The following is a 26109-nucleotide window of genomic DNA, read 5'->3' on the forward strand; positions in this document are numbered from 1 at the left end:
GCGGGAAAGTGGAACTGAGCAGCGACAGATCAGCCATGATCTTATTGAATGGCGGGGCAGGCTCGAAGGGCTGGATGGCCTACTCCTGCTCCTATTTCTTATGTTCTTATGTTCTTATGTTCACCCATCAACGTCCTTTGTTCCAATGAGAACAAACCAAGTTTCTTCAAACTCTCCTCGTAATGCCCTCCATTACCAGGCAGCATCCTGGTAAATCTTCTCTATACCCTCTCCAAAGCCTCCACGTCCTTCTGGTAGTGTGGCGATCAGAATTGAACACCATATTCCAAGTGTGGCCTAACTAAGGTTCAAGAAAGCTGCAACATGATTTGCCACTTTTTAAACTCAGTGCCCCGGCCAATGAAGGCAAGCATGCCGTATGCTGCCTCGACTACCCATCTCCACCTGCATTGCCACTGTCAGTGATCTGTGTACCTGTACACCCAGATCCCTCTGCCTATCAATACTCTTAAGGGCTCTGCCATTTACTGTGTATTTCCCATGTTTAGTAGACCTTACAAAATGCATTACCTCACATTTGTCCGTATTAAACTCCATTTGCCATCTCCCTACTCAAGTCTCCAATTGATCTCTATCCTCTGACGGTCTCCATCACTATCTGCAGTTCCACCAAGGTTTGTGTTGGCTGCTAATTTACGAATCAAAACCAGTTACATTTTCCTCCAAATAATTTATATATATGATAAACAGCAAAGGTCCCAGCACTGATCCCTGAGGATCGCCACTTGTCACAACCCTCCATTCAGAAATGCACCCTTCCATTGCTACCCTCTATCTTCTATGACCGAGCCAGTTTTGTATCCATCTTGCCAACTCACCCCTGATCCTGTGCGACTTCAGCTTCTTTACTAATCTGCTATGAGGGGCCTTGTCACAGTCCATGTAGACATCATCCACTGCTTACCTTCGTCAATCATCTTCATCACTTCCTCAAAAAACTCGATCAGGTTAATGAGACACGACCTCCTCTTCACAAAATCATGTCGCCTCTTGCTAATACGTCCACTTATTTCCAAGTGGGAATAAATCCTGTCTCGAAGAATCCTCTCCAATAATTTCCCTACCACTGACGAAAGGTTCACCGGCCTGTAATTACCTGGGTTATTCTTGCTACCCTCCTGAAACAAAGGAATAACATTGGCTATTCTCGAATCTTCTGGGACCTCCCCTGTAGCCAGTGAGATATTGAAGCCTAACAAGTGGCTGCAGAGTTCCTTTCTACAGATCTGTGTTTAACCAAATATTGGCCACAGAATCAAATACTGGCCATGTTTAAATGTCTGTAGTCACATGTTTTATTACATTAGTTTATGGCTACTTTCATAAAGTATAACATCCATAATATCAACATCCTCACACTTGCATTGAATGTAACTAATTGCTACCTAACCCGAGTATTTCCAGTAGTTTTTATCATTAATTTTAGTCTGTTAAATGGTAGGAAGGGGGAAACACTTAACCAGTCTCTTTGTTTTAAATACATACTTAAAATATAAAGCGTAGTCTGCAGAAAATTCTGAAAAACCATTAAAATGTTGTGTTTCTTTAATCCTAAACCCTAATATACTGTACAGTGCAGATTAGAGATGGCTGACAGAAATACAAAGCAGTATTCCTGACAGTACTCTGAACCAAAAAGCTCCAGTGTCATTTAACAATCTCTGAACTCCAAACTTTGCAATATTGCCTTGATTAAATTACCAGTTAACTCTTGTCATTTGTAATACAACCACTGGTTTCATTTTGAAACTTGTTTTAATAAACTTTTCAAATACATGGAGCACAAAAGCTGTGGTGTACTGTAGTTAAATGATGTAGGATTTAAGATGTGTTGCGGCAGAACATGTCAACTCCTTTATAAGGCATGGTAATATTTAGGCTTTTTCTCAACCACATTTGACTGAAGTACAATATAAACAGTATGTTAAGTCACACATTATAATGTAATATTTGTATTTTACAATGGATAGTTGAAGCCTAGCCTGACTTGGCATTAAGAATTATTATTGTCAGAATTTTAATCATTTTCAAAATGAGGGGAAAACTGACACAGCACTCCACATGGAGTTTTACCAATATGTTGCAGGCATTCAAAACAGCAAACTTTGGATTGTAGGTAGATGCCTTCAAGTTGAATTATAGCCTTTGACTTCCCTTATTGACTGCTTTATGATGTACTCTTAATGGGAGACCAGCACTTACTTCCATCTATCCTCTAATTTTCATCTCTTAATGGACACTTAAGTACTCTGAGGCAACTCGCATGATACTTCCATCTTCAATTTGTCCAATTCCGTCTCCAGTTTGTCCAATCTCTATAGGTATTGCCTGGCAACCTAATCCAGTCAGCTACTTTTTCTAAGTTCCTCAAGTCTGCTTCCTTTCAGAAATATGGCACTATGAGAAGCCTTTTCTTACCAACTATTGGACTCCTCAGTTTTTTTGCCCAGCCTTCTGCATAAGATCATTAGCATTTTATCTATATTTCCCAACTTGGTTCTTTATCCCTCTTACTTTCAGCACCATTTTGTACTGTTGCTCTTGAATTGGTTTCTCAATTCTAAAGAAACTTGATTTGAGCAGCTTTTTTAAAAAACGTTGTTGCCTACATACTATTTATGCACTAATTTAGTTCCACTTAAAAGAATTCTGTGAATTTTCACTTTTTGACGTGTTGCTTTTGTTATTTCCATGCTGGATTCCTTTATGTTAATGTTACAAAATGTCCTGTAAAATATCATGAGTCATTTTGTCCATTTTTGATTCAGCACTGATTGACTTATAGTCCTGATAGTCTGCTCCCTGGGATTAGAGTACCTGACGCTGAAATGCCACCCCTACTTCTTACCGTGGGAATTCACCTCTGCTATCCTGACAGAAGTTTATATCCACCCCAATGCGATGTGAAAACTGCATTTGATGAAATATATATCACTACTAAAAGCCTAGAGACAAAACATCCTAAGGCCTTGTTCATCATTGTCAGTGACTTCAACCAGGCTAAGCTCAAGAGTGGCGTACCAAAATACCATCAACATGTCTCCTGTCCCACCAAAGGCACAAACGTCCTCGACCACTGCTACACAAAAATCAAACATGCCTATGCTTTATTTTCCACCCATTACGTGCTCCTGCTCCCAGCTTACAATCAAAAGCTGAAACACAAGAATCCAATGAAGAAAGTCATACAGTGTTTTTCTGAGGAATCAGATGATCTCCTTTGGGACTGCTTCGAGTTGGTGGACAAGTCAATTTTCAAGAACTCAGCAACGAACCTAAATGAATACACCACTACAGTAAGTGTGTAGAAGAATGTATGCCAAAGAAGCCAATCTGAGTGTTTCCCAACCAGAATCCATGGATGAACAGGGGCATCCACTCCTACTGAAGTCCAGATCGGAAACGTTCAAGTCAGTTGACCTGGACCTATAGAAGAAATCCAGTTACAACTCACGGAGAACCATTTATTTATTTTAAAGTTTATTTACTGGTGTCAGTAGTATGCTTATATTAATTAATGCTGCAATTAAGTTACTGTGAAAATCCCCTAGTTGCCACACTCCAGCGTCTGTTTAGATACACTGAGGGAGAATTTAGCGTGGCTGATGCACCTAACCAGCATGCCTTTTGGAGTGAGTGGAAACCGGAGCACCTGGAGGAAACCCACGCAGACACTAGGAGTCTGCACAGATGGTGACCCAAGCGGGATTTGAACCGAGATCCCTGGTGCTGTGAGACAGCAGTGCTAACCACCTTGCCGCCCCATGAGAGATGCCAAGAGACAATACCAGTCCAACAGTAGAGTCTCAGGCTAGCCGAACACCCATTGATTGTGCCAAGGTCTTCATGACAAGGTTACAAGGTGAAGACAAGTAGACTCACTGGCAACAATGTATCCCTCTCTGCCGAGCTCAATGCATTCTGTTTTGAGCAAGTGGTGAGCGAAAGGACTCACCAGCCCTGACATCTTTGGTTGAACTGGTATCCGAGGTCACCATTGCAGACGTCAGACTGGCTGCCTTGAAAGTCTATCCAAGGAAAGTGACTAACCCGGATGTAGTTCGTGGATGAACACTCAGATCCTGTGCAGACCAGCTGGCGGGGTATTCACAGACATCTTTAACCTCTCCTTACTCCGATTTGAGGTTCTTATCTGCTTCAAGAAGATGAACATCGTTCCTATACCAAAGAAAAGTCAGACAGTGTGCCTTAATGACTACTGCCCAGTGACTCTGACATCCAAATGCTTCGAAAGGTTAGTCATGGTGCACGCCAACTCCAGTCTCCCAGATTGCCTGGACCCAGTACAGTTCGCCTATTGCCTCAACAGGTCCACAGCAGATGCCACTTCCTAGCAGTCAGAAGTCGAAATTCTGGTTGTTTCCACACTCTCTTCATCCTTTTTTACTGCACATGTCTCCCTCTCACTAGCTTAGAAGGCTGCAATCAATTGTACTTGCTCGAAAATTATATAATGCCCAAGCGAGGATTAATCCTGGTCTGTATGCTACCTTGATGTTTTAACCCATTGGTCACTTAACTACTAGAGCTAACCCATTTATTTTGATCCTTTTGCTGCTATTTTCTACTTCACACTTTTTTAAAACTAATTAAGTTTTGATTCATATCTAAGTTTTTAAACAAAAAGTACTTCTACTTTTTACAATTGTGTTGATTACAATCATGTTCATATTATAGCTGCAACATTTGGCGTTCTAAGTTGTTCTAGAGGAATCAATAATTGTTGGATTTTCCTTGTTCGTTGAATAATTGGCATGTGTTTGGTTTGTTCCTAGATCACTCCTTCATTTTTATCCGTTCTCTCCCAGTTCCTCTTCTCCCACCACCACCTTCCTTCAAAAAAATGTCAATTAATGAAAATCCTTTTTATTTATTACAATGCCAATGGTTAGCTGCTGATGCCCTGTACATCATTCTTGTTTTGAAGCTTGAGTTCTAATCTGTTTCTTTAACTTATGCAATTCAGTCAATAAACAGCATTTGTCTAACTAATAATTCTAGCCTGTTCCCATCCCTAACATGAGTGCTGTGTTAACTCGCTACCTCCACAATGTTGGACACTGAGGTGCTTGTTTCCTACCATTTAGAGAACTTAACAGAAAGACATCGCTCAAGTTCGTGCACACTTCCTTTCATGGTGTTGGGCACGAGTATGTGCAGTCAGCTTTCAAGGCATTTGACTTTGCTCCACCCATTCCAGTTCCAGAACAGAAGGATCCAGATCCAGAGTTTTCAACTGTCAAATGTCCTAATCCAGAGGAGGGCGAATGCGTACTGGTAATAAATTTTTCATGCTATTTCAAACAAGCTACCATTTCCTTGAACTTTTGTATATATTAGTGTAGATTTTGACTTTGAGCAATAGTGGCAAACAAATGGTTGTGAATCAACAGCTTTCCATTTCCCCTGTTCCTGATTAACGTCAATTAATATAAACAAGGAAAGATTTAAAGCAAAATGCCAACTTGCTGTCTCTCATTAGCAAGAGAGATTATAACATCTCTCTCCTTTTGTATTCATCAAAAGACAGCAAACTTCACCAATAATGCTATGTTGGGCACGATTTTCCAGCAACTCTCTCCAAGGGCGGAAATTCCCACCTGAGGTCAACAGACCTTTGCATGATCCTGTTCCGCCTTCTGTGATTCCCATGGCAGGGGAATGGGAAAATTCTGCTGATGGAATCACAGAATGGTTAGGTCACAGATAAAGACCTTTTGGCATGTCATGTCTGTTGGTTCATCCTCCATTCACCTTAAATTATTGTCACTTGATCTTAACCTTCCAGCCATGGGATCAGTTTCTACTTTGTGATTTTGAATGCATCAATCAAATTTCCTCTCAGCTTCTCTTAGAAAACATGCATTTTTTATTCATTCTTTCATGGGATGTGAGCACCACTGGATGGACCAGCATTTCTTACGCATCCTTAGTTGCCCTTAAGAAGGTTACGGTGAGCAGAAGCAACAGTCCTTCTAATTCATGAGGAATATTATAAAATAAAGCCCCTACTTTAAGTAGATAAAACCCCATTTCCATCTCCCTGACAGGATTTTTCAGTGCTTGGAAATAGGCATGGCGATTTTAAAATTTAAATTGGGCTGCCAGTTGAGCTATGGTAGTTTGATTTAAGTATGTCAATGTGGGCACAACTGAAAAGAAGTCACTGTCTGTTGAGAGAATATTGATAGTGAAGTTTAGGGGTCAAGATTTCTGCTGCATCTTCAAACCCCCAATATTGATTTTAAAATGGAGAAAAATTATAGAATAATATTTCCATAGTTGGTATTGTAAATATTATCAGATATGTCATTCTCCTTCATTCCCTACATATTTCTTACAATTGGAGAATGAGGAGTATGAGCACTGGTCTGCCGAGAAAGAAATGAGGGGCAACCACTGAACATGATATATAAACTGGATTATGAGAATTTGTTTGTTTTCAATGCCATTCTATCCCCACAAAACTGCTGCATCATATCAGTTTCAAAAGTTGCATTCAGTTTCATTGTTACTTCTCATTTTTGGGATGTGTGCATTGCTTTTTCTTAAAGTTTATTTATTAGTGTCACAAATAGACTTACAATATTGAAGTTACTGTGAAAATCCCCTACTCGCCACACTCCGGCGCCTGTTCAGGTACACTAAGGGAGAATTTAGCATGTCCAATTCAACTAACCAGCATGTCTTTCAGACTGTGGGATGAAACCAGAGCACCCAGATGAAACACATGCAGACACGGGGAGAACATGCAGACTCCACACAGACAGTGATCCAAACTGGGAATTAAACCCAGGTCCCTGGTATTGTGACGCAGCATCGCTAAACACTAGTTTAGCTTATCCCTAGTTTCCCTGAGAAACCGGTGCTGGATCTTCTGAATGACTCGATTTGTTAGGCCGCCTCAGGGGACAGTTAATAGTGTAGTGGCCTGCCTGGATGTACTACAGTTCGCCTACTGCTGCAACAGATCCACAGCACTCAACCCTAGAACACCTAGATAACAAAGACACCTATGTCAGACTCCTATTTGTTGACTACACCTCAGCCTTCAACACCATTATTCTTACGAAATTCCTCTCCGAACTCCTGGCCTGGGCCTTGGCTCCTCCCTCTGTGACTGGATCCTGAACTTCTTAACCCACAGACCACAATCAGTAAAGATAGGCAGCAATACCTCCTCCACAATCATCCTTAACACCAGTGCCCCACAAGGCTATGTTTTCAGCCCCCTACTATACTCCTTACGACTGTGTGGCCAATTTTCCCTCCAACTCAATTTTTAAGTTTGCTGATGGCGCCACCGTAGTGGGCCGGATCTCAAACAATAACGAGACAGATTACAGAAATGAGACAGAGAGAATCTGGTGAACTGGAGTGGCAACAGTAATCTCTCCCTCAGTGTTAACAAAATTAAGGAGATTATCATCATCTTCAGGAAGCGTAGTGGAGAACATGCCTCTGTCTACACCAACGGGGGACAAAGTAATAATAGTCGAAAGCTTCATGTTTTTAGGTGTCTCAATCACCAACAAGCTGTCCTGGTCTCCCCATGCTGACATTATAGTTAAGAAAGTCCACCAATGCCTCTACTTTCTCAGAAGACTAAGGAAATTTGGCATATCAGCTACGACTCTCACCCACTTTTACAGATGCACCGTAGAAAGCATTCTTTCTGGTTGTATTATAGTTTCGTATGGCTCCTGCTCTGCCCAAGACTGCAAGAAACAACAAAGGGTCATGAATGTAGCTCAATCCATTACTCAAACCAGCCTCCCATTCATTGACTCTGTCTACACTTCCGGCTGCCTCAGCAAAGCAGCCAGCGTAATTAAGGACCCCATGCAACCTGGACGTTCTCTTTTCCGCCACCTTCCGTCAGGAAAATAATGCAAAAGTCTGAGGTCACGCACCAACCGACTCGAGAACAGTTTCTTCCCTGCTGCCATTAGACTTTTGAATGGATCTACCTTGCATTAAGATGATCTTTCTCTACGCCCTAGCTATGACTGTAACACTACATTCTGCACTCTCGCTTTCTTCTCTGTGAACGTATGCTTTGCCTGTACAGCATGCAAGAAACAATACTTTTCACTGTATACATGTGACAATAATAAATCAAGTCAAGGTCACTCAACTAGTAATCCAGAAACTCAGGCTATTGATCTGAGAACATGGGTTTAAATCCCACCACAGCAGCTGGTAGTTTTAAGTTCTATTAATAAATCTGGAATTAAAAGCTATTCTCAGTAATGATGGCCATCATTGATTATTGTTAAAAACCCATCTGATTCACCAATGCCTTTACCTTTTCCAGCCATTACAGCCTTGCCAAAAACAGGGACTAAAGGTTTATTTCAATATTGCATATCATCCTGTCTTGGAAACATCTTGCTGTTCCTTTATTGTAACAGGGCCAAAACCCTGGAGCTCCCTTGCTAACAGCACTCTGGGTTTATCTACACTGTAAGTCTGCAGCAATTGAAGAAGGTGGCTTGCCATCACCTTTTCAAGAGCAATTAGAGGTGGTCATTAAATCGTGACATGAATTATTTAAGGACAGTGTTATACAAGAACATAAACTTTATAAGACCCTTGTCAGACCCCACTTGGAGTACTGTGCGCAGTTCTGGTCACCTCACTATAGGAAGGATGTGGAAACTGTTGAAAGGGTGCAGAGGAGATTTACAAGGATGTTGCCTGGATTGGGAGGCATGCCTTATGAAGATAGGTTGAGGGAACTGGGACTCTTCTCCCTGGAGAGATGAAGGTTGAGAGGCGACCTGATAGAGGTTTATAAGATGTTGAGAGGAATAGATAGGGTGGATTCTCAGAGGCTAATTCCCCGGGCTGAAATGGTCGCTACGAGAGGACACAGATTTAAGGTGCAGGGAAGCAAGTACAGAGGAGATGTTAGGGGTAAGTTTTTCACACTGAGGGTGGTGAGTGAATGGAATCAGCTGCCATCGGTGGTGGTAGAGGTGAACTCGCTGGGGTCTTTTAAAAGATTTCTGGATGAGTATATGGGATCTGATGGGATTGGGGGTTATAGATAGGTCTATGGCTTAGTAGGTATAGATGTGATCGGCGCAACTTGTGGTCTGAAGGGCCTGTTTGTGCTGTAGTGTTCTATGTTCTAAAAGTATAGTATAGTTTATTTATTAGTCACAAGTAAGGTTTACATTAATACTGCAATGAAGTTACTGTGAAATTCCCCTAGTCACCACATTCTGGCACCTGTTTGGGTCAATGCACCTAATCAGCACATCTTTCAGATTACGGGAGGAAATCGGAGCACCCAGAGAAAACCCACGCAGACACGTGGAGAACATGCAGACTCCACATACTAACCCAAGCCAGGAATCGAACCTGGTCCCTGGCGCTGTGAAGTAGCAGTGCTAACTAGTGTGCTACTGTGCCACCCCGATTTGGAATAAAAATTTGGAGCAGCAGTAGATCATCTGGCCTGTTGAGCCTGCCCCGCCATTCAGTACGATCTTGGCCTTCAACTGTACTTTCCTGCCCATTCCATATATCCCTTGATTCCCTGAGACAAAAACCTGTCTATCCCAGCCTTGATTGTATTCAACCATGGAGTATCCACAATCCTTGGGGCAAAGAATTCCAAAGGTTCACAACTCTCAGTCTTAAATGATCAGCCAGTTACCCTGCAACTGTGTCCCTGTGTCTTTGATTCCCTGACCAGCAAAAACAATCTCTGTGTCCATCCAAATGAGCCCCTTCAGAATTTTGTACAATTCAATGAGATCGTCTCTCATTCTTCTAAACACCAGTGAAAAAGACCCATTCTGCTCAGCTCTCACATAAGATAATCTCCTTATCCCAGAGATCAATCTGGTGAGCCTCAAATGCAAGTATTTATCAATCAAATGGCCCATTCTGTGGTCTGGTAATGTTTAACCTGGTTGTATGCAGAAATTGAAGAATGTTCAACTGATCTTTTTTCTTATGTTCTCAATCTTTTGTTTTATAATCAAGGATGTGCAGCTATTTCACTTTGAAATAAGTGTATTTAACACATACTTAAACATAGAAGATAGGAACAGGAGAGGGCTATTAGATCCTTCGAGCCTGCTCCACCATTCATTACGATCATATTTCATGTGAGGGACTATAGACTACAGCCCGCTTGCTGCTTCATCTCCTCTACACTGCTGTTTTTCTTTCTCTTGTATGATCTTGAATAGCACACTTGTGTGTATGTGATGCTGTATTTCAGTTGTATCCATCTAAATCATATTTATACATTAAATGATTAATTTCTGAATTATGGTGACTGACAAATGGAGTTTTCCGAAATTCAATCCCTTTCCAGTGCCAGCTAAGACCTTTTTTAAATGTCACAGGTCTGGCAGACTAGGGAGCAGTTGCTTTGGCTTGTTGCCCTGCCTGAGGAAGCAGACAGTAGTGGAGATCAGGGGCTGAACCTTCATCTGGATTCCAGAAAACCTGTGCACTTTCATGGCTCAAACTGCAACCTAACTTCATATGCCATTTTAATCTTTTCATTGTCCATTTTTTCTAATTTTGTAGTGATCTTTTGATCCCTTCTAACACCTGGTCACTAATAACACATGTCCTGGCACGTAGCACATAAGAAATTCATGACCTTTTGAAAGTTCATGTTTACTATATCCAATGTATTACCTTTTATATAAATGGCTAAATTACTGCACTAAAAATTCTATCAATGAGAGCTGAAATCCCACCATAACAGTTTAAGAATTTGAAGTCGATTTAAAAGACAGAAACCTAGAATTATGCCATTGATTTCAGTGAAAGTGACCATGAAATTACTGGAATGTTACCTGTTGTTTTTATTAGTTAAGTAATGTAATTTAAAGAAGAATGCTACCATCCTTGCCTGACCTGAAACTATATGTAACTCCAGTCCCTCATTGACATAATTGGCTTTTAACTGTGCTCTGAACTGACCTTCCTTGTATCATAAGAACACAAGAAGTAGGAGCAGGAGTAGGCCATTTAGCCCTTCGAGCCTGCCCCGCCATTCAACAAGATCATGGCTGATCTGAAGTGGATCAGTTCCACTTTCCCGCTTTCTCCCCATAACCCTTAATTCCCTTGTCTGTCAAAAACTTGTCTACCCGTGACTTAAATATATTCAGTGAGGTAGCCTCCACCACTTCAATGGGCAGAGAATTCCAGAGACTCACCACCCTTTGAGTGAAGAAGTTCCTCCTCAACTCTGATCTAAACTGGCCCCCCTGCCTTACTTTGAGGCTGTGCCCTCTAGTTCTGCTATCCTTTCTAAGCAGGAAGAATCTCTCTACCTCTACCCTATCTAGCCCCTTCATTATCTTATATGTCTCTATAAGATCCCCCCTCAGCCTTCTAAACTCCAACGAGTACAGACCCAGTCTATTCAATCCCTTCTCATAGTCCAACTCCCTCATCTCCGGTATCAGTCTAGTGAACCTCCTCTGCACTCCCTCCAAGGCCAATATATCATTTCGCAAATGTGGCGACCAAAACTGCACACACTACTCCAGTTGTGGCCTCACCAGTGCCCTGTACAGTTGCAGCAAGACCTCCCTGCTTTTATATTCTATCCCCCTCGCTATAAAGGCCAGCATTCCATTTGCCTTCTTGATCACCTGCTGCACCTGCAGACTGGGTTTTTGCGATTTGTGCGCAAGGACCCCCCGGTCCCTCTGCACCGTAGCATATTGCAGCTTTTCGCCCTTTAAATAATAATCCCTCCTACTATTATTTCTATCATTATACTCCATCTGCCAGGTCCTCACCCACTCACAGCCTATCCAGATCTCTCGGCAGACTTTCCACGCCATCCACGCAATTTGCTTTTCCACTCATCTTCGTGTCATCAGCAAATTTCATTACCCTACACTCAGCCCCTCCTCCAGATCGTCTATATAAATGGTAAACAGTTGAGGCCCCAGCACCGATCCCTGTATCAGACTCTGGCAATAGAATATTGTTGGCTGACTTTCCAGTGATGCCTACATCTCAAGAAAAAAAAATTCCATGATGCTTTTATGTGTTTATTCAGTTTCTCCCGTTTCTGGATTAACACACACATTCATGGCATATGAATGCTGCTGGGATGGCCAGCACTTTTTGACCATCCCTAATTGCCCTTGAGAAGATAGTGGTGAACTTCTTCTTGAACCACTGCACGATGAGATGAAAGTACTTTATTTCCACCGTGCATTTTAGGGGGCAGTTCCAGGATTTTGATCCAGTGACAGTGAAGGAACAGTGATATAGTTCCAAATCTGGATTGAGAGAGATTTGGGAAGAGAAGATTTGCAGATGGTGGTGTTCCCATGCATCTCCTGCCTTTGCCCTTTTAAGTGGTAGAAGCAGTGGGTTTGCAAGATAATGCCAAAGGAATCTTGGTGAGTTACTGCAATGCATCTTGTATATGGGTGCACAGTGGTGGAGAGAGTGAATGTTTAAGTAGCTGATGGTGTGCTAATCAAGTGCTCTGCTTCGTCCTGGGTGATGTTGAGCTTAGTGTTGTAGGAACTGCACTCAGCCAGGCAAATGGAGAGTATTCCATCACACTCCTGACTTATGCCTTGTAGATGGTGGACAGGCTTCAGGGAGTTCAGCGGAATTTGTCTGTATTTGGAAATCTGAGAAATTGACTCAAAAAAGACTAATCCAGTTTTATTTTCCTCCATGCTGAAGCTCCATTGGTGAGAACCTCCAGGCCTCGACTGGGACTTAAAAAAAAGTCACATGAGGATGCTCAAGCGACCAAAACCATCATTAATTTATTAAAATAAGCTTGGTAAAATTTGCTTTTATTCTGGGTCTAACAGTTGCGAGGGTAATTAATTGCTCAATTTGGTGAATGAATTAAGCTTCTAAACTAATGATGTGGCCTGTGGAATTGTTGTTAAACTGCACACTCTGCCTTCTCAGTCATAACAGTTTTGTGTCCAGTTTTGATGTCCTCTAAGAAAGGATATACTTGCAATGGAAGACGTACAATGGAGGTTCACCAGACTAATCTCTGGGATGATGGAATTGTTTTAGAGTCAGAGAGGTTTACAGCATGGAAACAGGCCCCTTGGCCCAACTTGTCCATGCTGCCTCTTTTTTTAACTCCTAAGCTGGTTTTCTGAGGAGGGACTGAAGAAATTAGAAAGATGATCTGCTTGAAAGTTACAAAACAAGTTAGTTATATATCAGAGATACCCCCTGGCTGGTGAGTATGGAACCAGTGGACCTAATCTCAGAATAAGGGTTAGGCTATTTAAGACGGAGACAAGGAGATTTTTTTTCCAACCAGAACGTGGTGAATCTTTGAAGTTTTCTGCCCCAGAATGTTAGGAAAGCTGAATTTTCAGGCATGTTCAGGAAAGGAATTGAACTAATTCTGGATACTAATGACATCAAGCAATGTGGAGATAGTGGGAAAAATGGCGCAAGAGGTATATGATCAGCCATGATCTGTTTGAATGGCAGAGCAAATTTGACAAGATAAATGGCTGCCTTCTGCTCCTATTTCCTCTGACACCATAATTGATCAAAAGCTGGTATCTATGGTCCACTTTGGTAGGAATAATGGTAGGAAGGACTATTACTTACATGGCGAAAAACAGCATGCGACGGTGCAGAGGGACCTCGGGGTCCTTGTGCATGAGTCGCAAAAACCCAGCCTGCAGGTGCAGCAGTTGGTCAGGAAGGCTAATGGGATGCTGGCCTTCATAGCGAGGGGGATTGAATATAAGAGTAGGGAGGTCTTGCTGCGGCTGTATAGGGCATTGGGGAGGCCGCAGCTGGAGTACTGTGTGCAGTTTTGGTTGCCGTACTTACGCAAGGATATTTTGGCCTTGGAGGGAGTGCAGAGGAGGTTTACTAGGCTGATGCCAGAGTTGAAGGGGTTGAGCTATGAGGAGAGGCTGAATAAACTAGGCTTGTACTCATTAGAGTTTAGAAGAATGAGGGGAGATCTCATTGAGACGTATATGATGATGAATGGGATGGATAGGATAGAGGTGGAGAGACTCTTCCCGCTCAGAAAGGACAGTAGGACTAGGGGGCACAGTCACAAATAAAGGGGGGGCGGTTTAGAACGGAGTTGAGGAGGCAGTTGACGTGGTATACATGGATTTTAGTAAGGCGTTCGATAAGGTTCACCATGGTAGGCTTCTGCAGAAAATGCAGATGTATGGGATTGTGGGTAATCTAGGAAGTTGGATCAGGAATTGGCTATCAGATAGGAGACAGAGGGTGGTGGTGGATGGTAAATATTCATCATGGAGTGCAGTTACGAGTGGTGTGCCTCAGGGATCTGTTTTGGGGCCACTGTTGTTTGTAATTTTTATTAATGATCTGGATGAGGGTATAGTTGGGTGGATTAGTAAATTTGCTGATGACACCAAAGTTGGAGGTGTGGTAGATTGTGAGGAAGGGTGTCATAGTCTGCAGGGAGACTTAGATAGGTTGCAGAGCTGGGCCGAGAGGTGGCGGATGGAATTTAATGCGGAGAAGTGTGAGGTAATTCACTTTGGTAGGAGCAACAGATGTGTCGAGTATAGGGCTAACGGGAGGACTTTGAATAGTGTGGATGAACAGAGGGATCTAGGTGTGTGTGTACATAGATCCCTGAAAGTTGGGAATCAAGTAGATAAGGTTGTCAAGAAGGCGTACGGTGTCTTGGCGTTTATTGGTAGGGGGATTGAATTTAGGAGTCGCAGTGTAATGTTGCAACTGTACACTACTCTAGTGCGGCCGCACTTGGAGTACTGTGTGCAGTTCTGGTCCCCGCATTACAAGAAGGATGTGGAGGCGTTGGAGAGGGTGCAGAGGAGGTTTACTAGGATGTTGCCTGGTATGGTGGGGAGGTCCTATGAGGAGAGACTGAGGGATCTAGGGTTGTTTTCGTTGGAAAGAAGGCGGCTAAGAGGGGATCTTATTGAAACATATAAGATGATTAGAGGTTTAGATAGGGTGGATAGTGATAGCCTTTTTCCTCGGATGGAGAAAGCTAGCACGAGGGGGCATGGCTTTAAATTAAGGGGGGGTAGCTACAGGACGGATGTCAGGGGTAGGTTCTTTACCCAGCGGGTGGTGAGGGATTGGAATGCCCTGCCTGCTGCAGTTGTAAATGCGTCTAGTTTGGGGGCGTTTAAGAGATCTCTGGATAGGTTTATGGACGAAAAGGGATTGGTATAGGCTAGTGGGTCATTGTTTTTGTAACTGGTCGGCGCAACATCGTGGGCCGAAGGGCCTGTTCTGCGCTGTAATGTTCTATGTTCTATGTTCTATGAACTTCTTCACTCAAAGGGTGGTGAATCTCTGGAATTCTCTGCCCGTTGAGGTGGTGGAGGCTACCTCGCTAAATATTTTTAAGATGCGGGTTGATGGGTTTTTGATAAGCGAGGGGATTAAGGGCTATGGGGAGAGGGCGGGAATGTGGATCTGAGCCACGACAGATCAGCCATGATCTTATTGAATGGCAGAACATAAGAACATAAGAAATAGGAGCAGGAGTAGGCCATCTAGCCCTTCGAGCCTGCCCCGCCATTCAATAAGATCATGGCTGATCTGTCGTGGCTCAGTTCCACATTCCCGCCCTCTCCCCATAACCCTTAATCCCCCCTCTTATCAAAAACCCATCAACCCGCGTCTTAAAAATATTTAGCGAGGCAGCCTCCACCACTTCAACGGGCAGAGAATTCCAGAGATTCACCACCCTTTGAGTGAAGAAGTTCTTCCTCAACTCCGTTCTAAACCGCCTCCCCTTTATCTTGAGGCTGTGCCCCCTAGTCCTACTGTCCTTTCTGAGCGGGAAGAGTCTCTCCACCTCTATCCTATCCATCCCATTCATCATCATATACGTCTCAATGAGATCTCCCCTCATTCTTCTAAACTCTAATGAGTACAAACCTAGTTTATTCAGCCTCTCCTCATAGCTCAACCCCTTCAACTCTGGCATCAGCCTAGTAAACCTCCTCTGCACTCCCTCCAAGGCCAAAATATCCTTGCATAAGTACGGCGCCCAAAACTGCACACAGTACTCCAGCTGCGGCCTCCCCAATGCCCTATACAGCCGCAGCAAGACCTCCCTACTCTTATATTCAATCCCCCTCGCTATGAAGGCCAGCATCCCATTCACCTTCCTGACCACCTGCTGCACCTGCAGGCTGGGTTTTTGCGACTCATGCACAAGGACCCCTAGGTCCCTCTGCACCGTCGCCTGCTGCAGTTTTTCGCCACATAAGTAATAATCCTTCCTACCATTCTTCCTACCAAAGTGGACCACCTCGCACTTGCCAACATTAAATTCCATTTGCCAGTTCCTGGCCCATTTGCCCAGCTTATCTAGATCCTTCTGTAGACTCTCCACACCCTCCGCGCAATTTGCCATTCCACCAATCTTGGTGTCATCAGCAAATTTCGACACGATACACTCGGTTCCCTCCTCCAGATCATCTATATAAATGGTAAAAAGCTGAGGCCCCAGCACCAACCCCTGGGGCACTCCACTAGTCATCATCCGCCAATCCGAATAGCACCCATTGACCCCCACTCTCTGCCTCCTATTTGACAACCAATCCTCTATCCATGCTAACACCCTACTTCCCTGACCTTCTGCAATAACCTCTTGTGAGGTACCTTGTCGAACACCTTCTGAAAATCTAGAAAGACCACATCCACCGGCTCTCCTCTATCCACCGCCCTAGACACATCCTCATAGCACTCCAGTAAATTTCTCAGATATGACTTCCCCTTAACGAAACCGTGCTGCGTCTGCTCTATCAAGCAATTCCGCTCAAGATGCCTCGCTATTTCCCCCTTGATGACGGATTCTAACATTTTACCTACAACAGACGTTAAACTAACCGGCCTATAATTCCTTGCCTTTTGCCTGGCACCCTTCTTAAACAACAGTATAACATTAGCCGTTTTCCAATCTTCCGGCACTTCCCCGGAATCCAGCGACGTTTGGAAAATAACCACCAAGGCATCCACTATCACCTCCGCCATTTCTTTCAGAACCCTCGGATGCATTCCATCTGGTCCTGGGGACTTGTCCACAATCAGCCTCTCCAGTCTGTCGAGCACCGCCTCTCTAGTAACAATAATGTCATTGAGACCTGCCAGTCCTACCACCTTTCCATCTCTAACACCCGGCAAAGTATTCACATCCTCCTCCGTGAAGACCGAAACAAAAAAGTTATTCAAGACCTCAGCCATTTCCCCATCCCCTACCACTAAGTCCCCCTTCTCATCCTCTAAGGGTCCAACGTTCACCCTAGCCAGCCTCTTCCTTTTTATATATTATAAAAACTCTTGCTATCCTTTTTTATATTAAGCGCTAGCCCAGCTTCATAGTTTCTCCTACCCTTCTTTATCAACTTCTTTGTCAATCTTTGTTGACATTTAAACCTCTCCCAATCCTCTTCTCGCCCACTACTCTTAGCTACTCTAAATTCCTCCGCTTTTAATTTAACACTTTCCTTCACCTCCTTTGTTATCCACGGCTTATTACCTCTCCTCCTACGGTCCTTTTTGGCCATCGGAATAAATTTCTGCTGAGCACCAAGAAAGATCTCCTTAAAGATCCTCCACTGCTCCTCAGCAGACCTACCTTCCAACACGCTCCCCCAGTCTACATTCACCAATTCTTCTCTCATCCTACTGTACTCCCCTCTGTTCAAACAAAGGATGTGTGTCCAGGAACCCACTTTCTCCTCCTCCATCTGCACCAGAAACTCCACCATACAATGATCACTCTCCCCAAGAGGATCCTTCACCGCAAGGTCCCTAATTCTACCCGCCTCATTACATAACACCAGATCCAAGATTGCTCGCTCCCTCGTCGGCTCCAACACACACTGTTCAAGGAAATTATCCCGGCAGCATTCCAAGAACTCCTCCTCGAGCCCACCGCGTCCAACATGGGTTGACCAATCAATATGCAGATTGAAATCCCCCATAATTACAGCCGTCCCATTTCTGCACGCCGCACTTATTTGCGCGTTAACAGCCCGCCCCACCTCTAGATCATTATTCGGGGGCCTATAGACGACACCCACCAGCGTCTTCCTCCCTTTGCTGTTCCTAATCTCCACCCACAACGATTCCACTTTCTGATCTTTGGCTCCAATATGATCCCTTGCTACCACCCTGATGCTATCCTTAATCAGCAGAGCTACGCACCCCCCTTTTTCCTCCCACCTATCCTTCCTAAACACTTGATACCCCTGTACATTCAGCTCCCAGTCCCTGTCACCTTGCAGCCACGTCTCTGTAATGGCCACCAGATCATATCCATTTGTGCTGATCTGCGCCACCAGCTCATCCACTTTATTCCGAATGCTTCGTGCATTCAGATAAAGTGCCTTCATCCCAGCCTTCACCTGGACCCTATTTGCCGGTACGCCACCAACCATACTCATGCCCCCTACTCCCTTTATTATTGGGACATCCTCGGCCTCTTCCCTTACCTGTACCATCTCCTTAACTTTAGGCCTCGTAATGTCACCTACCCTCGCACCCTCCCCCCCACTAATTAGTTTAAAGCCCTGTCTACAGTCCTCTTTACACGATTCGCCAGCACTCTGGTCCCAGCACGGTTCAGACCAACCCCATCCCGCCCGAACAGGTCCCACCTACCCCAATACTGATGCCAATGCCCCATAAATTCAAACCCATTCCTTCCACACCAATCCCTGAGCCACCCATTCACTCCCTTAATCCTATCAACCCTACGCCCGTCTGCAGGGCAGGCTCGAAGGGCTAGATGGCCTACTCCTGCTCCTATTTCTTATGTTATGTTATATCCAGTAGAAGAGCAGTCACTCTGCCCTCACTTCTGAATTTTAACTCCTTTGCCTATGTTTGAATCAAGACTGTAATAAGGCCGGTAATATGAATCATTATCTTTGCTAAATACCATTAAATAGCATTGTCAGACACCTTCCATTACTTTGCTAATGGTTAAAATTACATTGATAGGATGATAATTTGCTCGATAAAAGCAAATTACTGCGGATGCTGGAATCTGAAACGAAAAGAGAAAATGCTGGAAAGTCTGGCAGCATCTGTGAGGAGAGAAATGAGCTGACATTTCGAGTTCAGAGGACCTTTTGTAAAAGCCCAGAGCTTACAAGTCCAGATGACAAAGGGTCATCTGGACTTGAAACGTAAGCTTTTTTGTCTCCTTACAAATGCTACCAGCATTTTCTCTTTTGATAACTGGCTAGATTTGACTTATGGACTGCTGCTTGAGGACAGGGCATATCTAAGCCACTTCTACATTATCACAACAACTTGACTAGGGACTCAACTTGTTCTGGAGCAGAAATTTTCATTACTGCAGACAGATGCAAAGCCATATTCAGTAGGCTCGTGATATCAAGTAGAGTGAATTATATTTACTGACGATTGATATCTGTGATAGTGCTGACCTCAGGAAGAAGCCAAGATGGATTATTCAGTTGGCATTTCTGGTTGAAAATATTTGCAGAAGTTTCAGTAATGTTTTCTGCAGCAGATGCTTGGACCTGCTACCATTGAGTATGGGGATATGCACGGAGTCCCCTCCTGCTCCACCCATCAGTTGTTCACTACTATTTACAGAATGGTGGCAAAAGCGACAGGAACTTTCCAGCTCTCTCTGAACACAGGATTAGTTCTGGGGAACTAATGGATTGCAAATGTAATGCCATTGTTTAAGAAAGGGGCAAAGGATAACCAAGGAAACTACATATCTGTCAGCTTGACATCAATAGTGGGAAAACTGATGGAGGTCATAATACAGGATAAGTATATATTTAAGAGAAAAATAAATTAATACTAAACAGCCAAAACATAGATTTGTCAAGGGCAGGTCATTCTGACAAATTTAATTGAGTTCTTTGATGAGGTGACACATGCATTTGATGAGGGCAGTGCTGTGGATGTTGTAAACTTGGACTTTCTGAAAGCATTTGATATGGTGCAACGTGGCAGTTTGGTTAGCAAATGAGAAATATTTGGGATTGATGGGCCCTTGACAGCATGGATTAGAAATTGGTTTAACAGATAGGAAACAGAGGGTAGGTGTAGATGGGCTGGAGATGAGTTGAAAGTGGTATTCCCCAGAAATCAGTGTTGGGATTCATGAATATTTGTGGATGAGTTACCAATCAAGTGAACTGTTTTGTTCTGGATGGTGTCAAGCTACTTCAGTATTGTTGGAACTGCACTTGGCCAGGCAAGTGGAAAGTATTCCATCACACTCCAACTTGAATATTTTTCAGTTGTTTTCAAGTAAGTCTGCTTTTCTCAGTGTGAAAGTTCATAAATGAAGGAAATACTGTGAGCAGCATCTTACCAATAATGGTAATGTGATTCCTGGGTCTGCCTGTGTGAACAAAGTCCCTTAGTTGAGGGAAGATCTTGCAATCTAGATTTGCACAGTGTCACTTCACCTGAGCGAGATTAGAATTTATTTGTGTGCACATTTTTGAGGTTGGGTATCGAACAGTGGGCCATCTCACCAAGGACGAGAAGAAGCCTTCTGGTTGTTTGGCAACAACCACAATTTGGAATGAGCTGATCAGGGATCAGAAGCTCTCTTAATTAGACAGGGCCCTCACATAACTTGGACATGTTTTGGAGCACCTTAGCCCTGTGGCCTGTTCCAGAATCCTTCCCACCCAAAGCCTGTGCTGTTAAGTGGGCTAACCATCTGATGGAAAAATATTCAAGGATAGATGATCAACCCTGAGAAATTACAGCTGTTCTTCATGCATAGATACAAAAGGTTCTTGTCTCGTAGGGCGGCAGAGTGACACAGTGGCTAACATCACTGCCTCATAGCATCAGGGACAATTCTGCCATCGGGTAACTGTGTGGAGTTTGCTTGTTGTCCCCATGTTTGTGTATGTTTTCCTCCCATGCACCAAGACATGCGGCTTAGGTGGATTGGTCACGCTCAGTTGCCCCTTAGGGTCAGGGAGATTAGCAAGGTAAATATGTGGGGTTACAGGGATGGGGCCTGGGTAGGGTTGTTGTCGGTGCAGGCTCAATGGGCCAAATGATCTGTTCTGCACTGTAAGGATTCTATGAAACTCCAACCCTTTCTAAGTAAACAAACCTGTTAATATTGTTGCCAAATAATTTGAGGAAAGCATGTATGTAATCCAATGTAACTCAATGCTGCAGATACTAAACAGGACGAGCATCATCATTGGATGATGAAACAGTGGAGTAAATGCTTCAGTGTGCTCATCTTTCATCAGAACTGGACAAAGTACTAAACAAATTATCGAACCAGGGAGAAATAGGATATAGGGCCTGAACAATTAATAGAAACTAGCAAATTTGAATGGTCATTGGGAAAACTTGCCAAATGGAGAATGCTCCAATTGTCCAGAAATGTTACAGATAAAGGTGAGTAAGCCTGGAGTATGCTGAGTAGCCCTTTGGCAGTGCATAGAGAGGGAAATCACCAACCCAAATATCAAACCGCATCTACTTTGCTCCCAGTGGCTCTGGTTTAGCTACATATCATTCGCTGAACATCCCTACAAGGAATTCCTGATTATATCTTAAAAGTTGTAAGACACCAATGGGCAGGAAACAGTGTGACTAATCAGAAACCCATTGTTGTTTCTCATTGTACTTAAAAGTGGAATAGTATATATGGAACTCAGGGAGGCTGTGTTTGGCCAGTTCCGGCTTTCCTGATGAGCAATTGCAGTCAGTGGCCTGGGCCATTTCACTCTTGCAGGTCCTGCTAATAAATTTGGAAGGACGCGTCTAGGGCAGTGGTTTTCAATTGGCACACTGGTTGAAAACCACTGCCCTAGATGATTACATGGTTATGTTTCACACTCTGAAGAGCTTCTTGTCATCAGCTTCTGGGATGAAGGTTGACCTGTAGTCAGTGCAAAACAATTCTTGTGTTTAGCACGAATGAAGTGCAGAATTGGCCTAATTCAGTCTCAACAGCTGGTATTTTTAACATAATAAAACCTGCTAGGACAATTCACAAGGAAAATTGTAAAACAAAACTTGGCATTGAGCCACATGGAGATATTGTCAGGGAGAGATGAGAAAGTGTTTCAAAGCTTCAAAGAATCCGTACAGTGCAGAAGGAGGCCATTCAACCCATTGAGTCAGTGCCAGCTCTCTGACAGAGCATCCTACCTAGCCCTATCCCTGTAGCCCCACATATTTACCCAGATAATCCCCCTTACCCACACATCCCAGGACACTAAAGGGCAATTTAGCATGGCCAATCCACCTAACTGGCACATCTTTGGACTGTGGGGGGAACCTGGTGCACCCAGAGAAAAACTATGCAGTTGCAGGATAACAACTCAAACAGTGGTGGGAGTTGGTAGAGCGATTAAAATCTGGGGAGTTCACGATGCCAGAACCTTAATTTCCCAAATAGCACCTGTGGAAAACAATGCAGCAGTTACGGTGTAAATGTAATTTGAGACAGTTTCCTTTCGGTTTAGAACTTTAACGTGTACTATAATTGCTTGACCAAGCCACATTATGGCATACAGTGTAATCTGCATTACAGTGGCACTAAATATCTTTGCGGGGGGTTTGCCAGACTCCTGTTGTAATTCTGAAATTGACTAAAAAATTACAGGATTTCTCAGTTGGCCTTATAGATAAGACTGTTCACCACTAATAGCCAATGATGTGTGATGGTATTGGTACCTCTACAGAGATTGCAATTGAGTTTACAGATTTTTGGGCCCATTTATTTATTTCACACTGTAAAAATACAAGTCTCCTGTGTATGTAGGATTTAAAGCTGGATCTCTCTCTCTCTCTCTCTCTCTCTCTCTCACACACACATATGCTGTCTGCATGCCAAAGATGATTGCTTAACTATGTATTGAATCCTCACTGTAAATAGGACACTGACTGGTCTGACCTTTCCCTGCTATCTCTTACTAGATTCTTGCAATCAACTTGGCTGAGAAAGAAGGTGCTCGAGTTGTATTGGCTACAGACCCTGATGCAGACAGACTGGCTGTTGCAGAACAACAAGAGGAGTAAGTATGACTAAATGCATTTTATAAGACAGCTGTGATATACTTGAGAAATTCTAAATGAAACAGCTACTGTTCACAGCAGGGTATGTGCTTTAATTCCCCCCGTGAGGTATTATTCATAGAACCATAGATCATAAAACCCCCACAGCACAGAAGGAGGTCATTCGGCCCATCAAGTCTGCACTGACCACAATCCTACCCAGGCCTACACTTGCAACACCTCACATTTACCCTGTTAGTCCCCCTGACACTAAGGAGCAATTTTAGTATGTCCAATCAACCTAACCCACCCATCTTTGGACCGTGAGATGAAACCAGAGCACCCAGAGGAAACCCACGCAGAAATGGGGTGAACGTGCAAACTCTGCAGACTGTGACCCAAGCCGGGAATCAAACCTGGGTCCCTGGCATTGTAAGGCAGCAGTGCTAACCACTGCACCACCGTGCTGCCTCAGTATGCTTTTTAACTGCTTTGTCCACCTATCCTGGCAACTTCAGTGATCTCTGTGCATAGATACCAGAACCATCTGCTCCTGCACCCTTTTAAGAACATTACCGCTTATTTTATATTTTCTCTCTATGTTCTCCCTATCAAAGTGCATCACCTCAGACTTCTCCATATTGAACTTCATCTGTCACCTATCTGCCCACTCCACCAACTTGTCTATGTCTTTTAAAGTTCTATACTGTCCTCGTCACAGTTTACAATGCTTCCAAGTTTTGTGTCATCCACAGACTTTGAAATTGTCCTCTGCACAAAGGTCTAGATAATTAATATACATCAGGAAAAGCAACAATCCCAATATCAATCCCTGGGAACACCACGGCAAACATCCCTCTAACCCGAAAGATCTCCATTGACTATTACTCTCTGCTTTCTATTTTTCAGCCAATTTTGCATCCATGTTGCTACCAAAGTTCATTTATTAGTCACAAGTAAAGCTTACGTTAACACTGCAATGAAGTTACTCTGAAATTCCCTTTTATTGTCCCTCATTCCATGGGCTATAACTTGTTTCCCCCAAGTTTGTTGTATGGCACTGCATCTAATACCTTCAAAAGTCCATGTAAATCACTTTAAGACATGAAGATTATTCAGGGTCATGCAGCACCATGTGTGTAGGCAAGAAAAAAAAGGTCATTGAGGTAAACAGCACAGGAAGAGGCTCTTCAACCTATCATGTTTGCATCGATCAAAGACAAACCTTGTAACTATCCTAATCCCATTTGCCAGCACCTTGTATGCCAGTGTCCTTTCACATCCCCTTTTTGCTCTCCTAATTTCCTTTTTAAGTTCCCTCTTGCACATTGTATAATCTTCTAGAGTTTCTGCTGTTTTCAGCCCACGATATCTGCCAAAAGCCTCCACTTTTCTCCTTATCCAACGCTGTATATTCCTCGATGTCCAGGGTTCACTGCATTTGTTGTATTCTCCCTATCTCCTTCTTGATTGTGTCCCACTGTTCTGCTACCAGTCCATTCTGTTTTAAAGTGATAATTTCAGATTTATACTTGTTAGGGGTTAGATCAGAAACTCCAAGGTATATTGTGAAGTTAGCCTAGACCCCCAACTTTATTTTATTTCGGCATTAGAGCAAACAGAAGGATTTTTGCTTCAGATTCTATTGACCTACTAGGAAGATTTTATTAAAATAATCTTTATTTAACAACACAGTTAAAATATAACAAAAAGAATTAACATATAACAGAAAGATTTACCAATTGAAATACTTAAACATGACAAGTTATAATTCTTTGGGCGGGATGGGGTTGGTCTGAACCGTGCTGGGACCAGAGTGCTGGCGAATCGAGTAAAGAGGACTGTAGACAGGGCTTTAAACTAATTGAGGGGGGGAGGGTGCGAGGGTAGGTGATGTTACGAGGTCTAAAGTTAAGGAGAGGATACAGGTAAGGGAAGAGGCCGAGGATGTCCCAATAATAGAGGGAGTAGGGGGCGTGAGTATGGTTGGTGGCGTTACGGCAGATAAGGTCCAGGTGAAGGCTGGGATGAAAGCGCTTTATCTGAATGCACGAAGCATTCGGAATAAAGTGGATGAGCTGGTGGCGCAGATCGACACAAATGGATATGATCTGGTGGCCATTACAGAGACGTGGCTGCAGGGTGACAGGGACTGGGAGCTGAATGTACAGGGCTATCAAGTGTTTAGGAAGGATAGGCAGGAGGGAAAAGCGGGGGGCGTAGCTCTGCTGATTAAGGATAGCATCACGGTGGTAGCAAGGGATGATATTGGAGCCAAGGAGCAGATCGTGGAATCGTTGTGGGTAGAGATTAGGAACAGCAAAGGGAGGAAGACGCTGGTGGGTGTCGTCTATAGGCCCCCGAATAATGATCTGGAGGTGGGGCGGGCTGTTAACGCGCAAATAAGTGCGGCGTGCCGGAATGGGACAGCCGTAGTTATGGGGGATTTCAATCTGCATATTGATTGGTCGACCCTTGTTGGACGCGGAGGGCTCGAGGAGGAGTTCTTGGAATGCTGCCGGGATGGTTTCCTGGAACAGTGTGTGTTGGAGCCGACGAGGGAGCGAGCTATCTTGGATCTGGTGTTATGTAATGAGGCGGGTAGAAATAGGGACCTTGCGGTGAAGGATCCTCTTGGGGAGAGTGATCATTGTATGGTGGAGTTTCTGGTGCAGATGGAGGAGGAGAAAGTGGGTTCCCGGACACGCGTCCTTTGTTTGAATAGAGGGGAGTACGGTAGGATGAGAGAAGAATTGGCGAACGTGGACTGGGGGAGCGCATTGGAGGGAGGGTCTGCTGAGGAGCAGTGGAGGATCTTTAAGGAGATCTTTCTTGGTGCTCAGCGGAAATTTATTCCGATGGTCAAAAAGGACCGTAGGAGGAGAGGTAATAAGCCGTGGCTAACGAAGGAGGTGAAGGAAAGTGTTAAATTAAAAGCGGAGGAATTTAGAGTAGCTAAGAGTAGTGGGCGAGAAGAGGATTGGGAGAGGTTTAAATGTCAACAAAGATTGACAAAGAAGTTGATAAAGAAGGGTAGGAGAAACTATGAAGCTGGGC

The 26109-nt window shown here is 43.7% G+C and overlaps 1 protein-coding gene across 1 annotated transcript in view; it reads left to right on the top strand.

The window, feature by feature from the left end:
* pgm2l1 (phosphoglucomutase 2-like 1) overlaps positions 1-26109 on the top strand; it is a 131431-nt gene that overhangs the window by 62836 nt on the left and 42486 nt on the right. Inside the window, exons 7-8 of the mRNA XM_080197739.1 lie at positions 5130-5319; positions 22975-23072. Coding sequence (XP_080053865.1) covers positions 5130-5319; positions 22975-23072 — 288 coding nt within the window. The remainder of the gene's footprint in view (positions 1-5129; positions 5320-22974; positions 23073-26109) is intronic.

This window comes from Carcharhinus amblyrhynchos, chromosome 10 (genome assembly GCF_965287045.1).
Source record: "Carcharhinus amblyrhynchos chromosome 10, sCarAmb.v2.hapA, whole genome shotgun sequence".
In the NCBI taxonomy this organism is placed as follows: domain Eukaryota; kingdom Metazoa; phylum Chordata; class Chondrichthyes; order Carcharhiniformes; family Carcharhinidae; genus Carcharhinus; species Carcharhinus amblyrhynchos.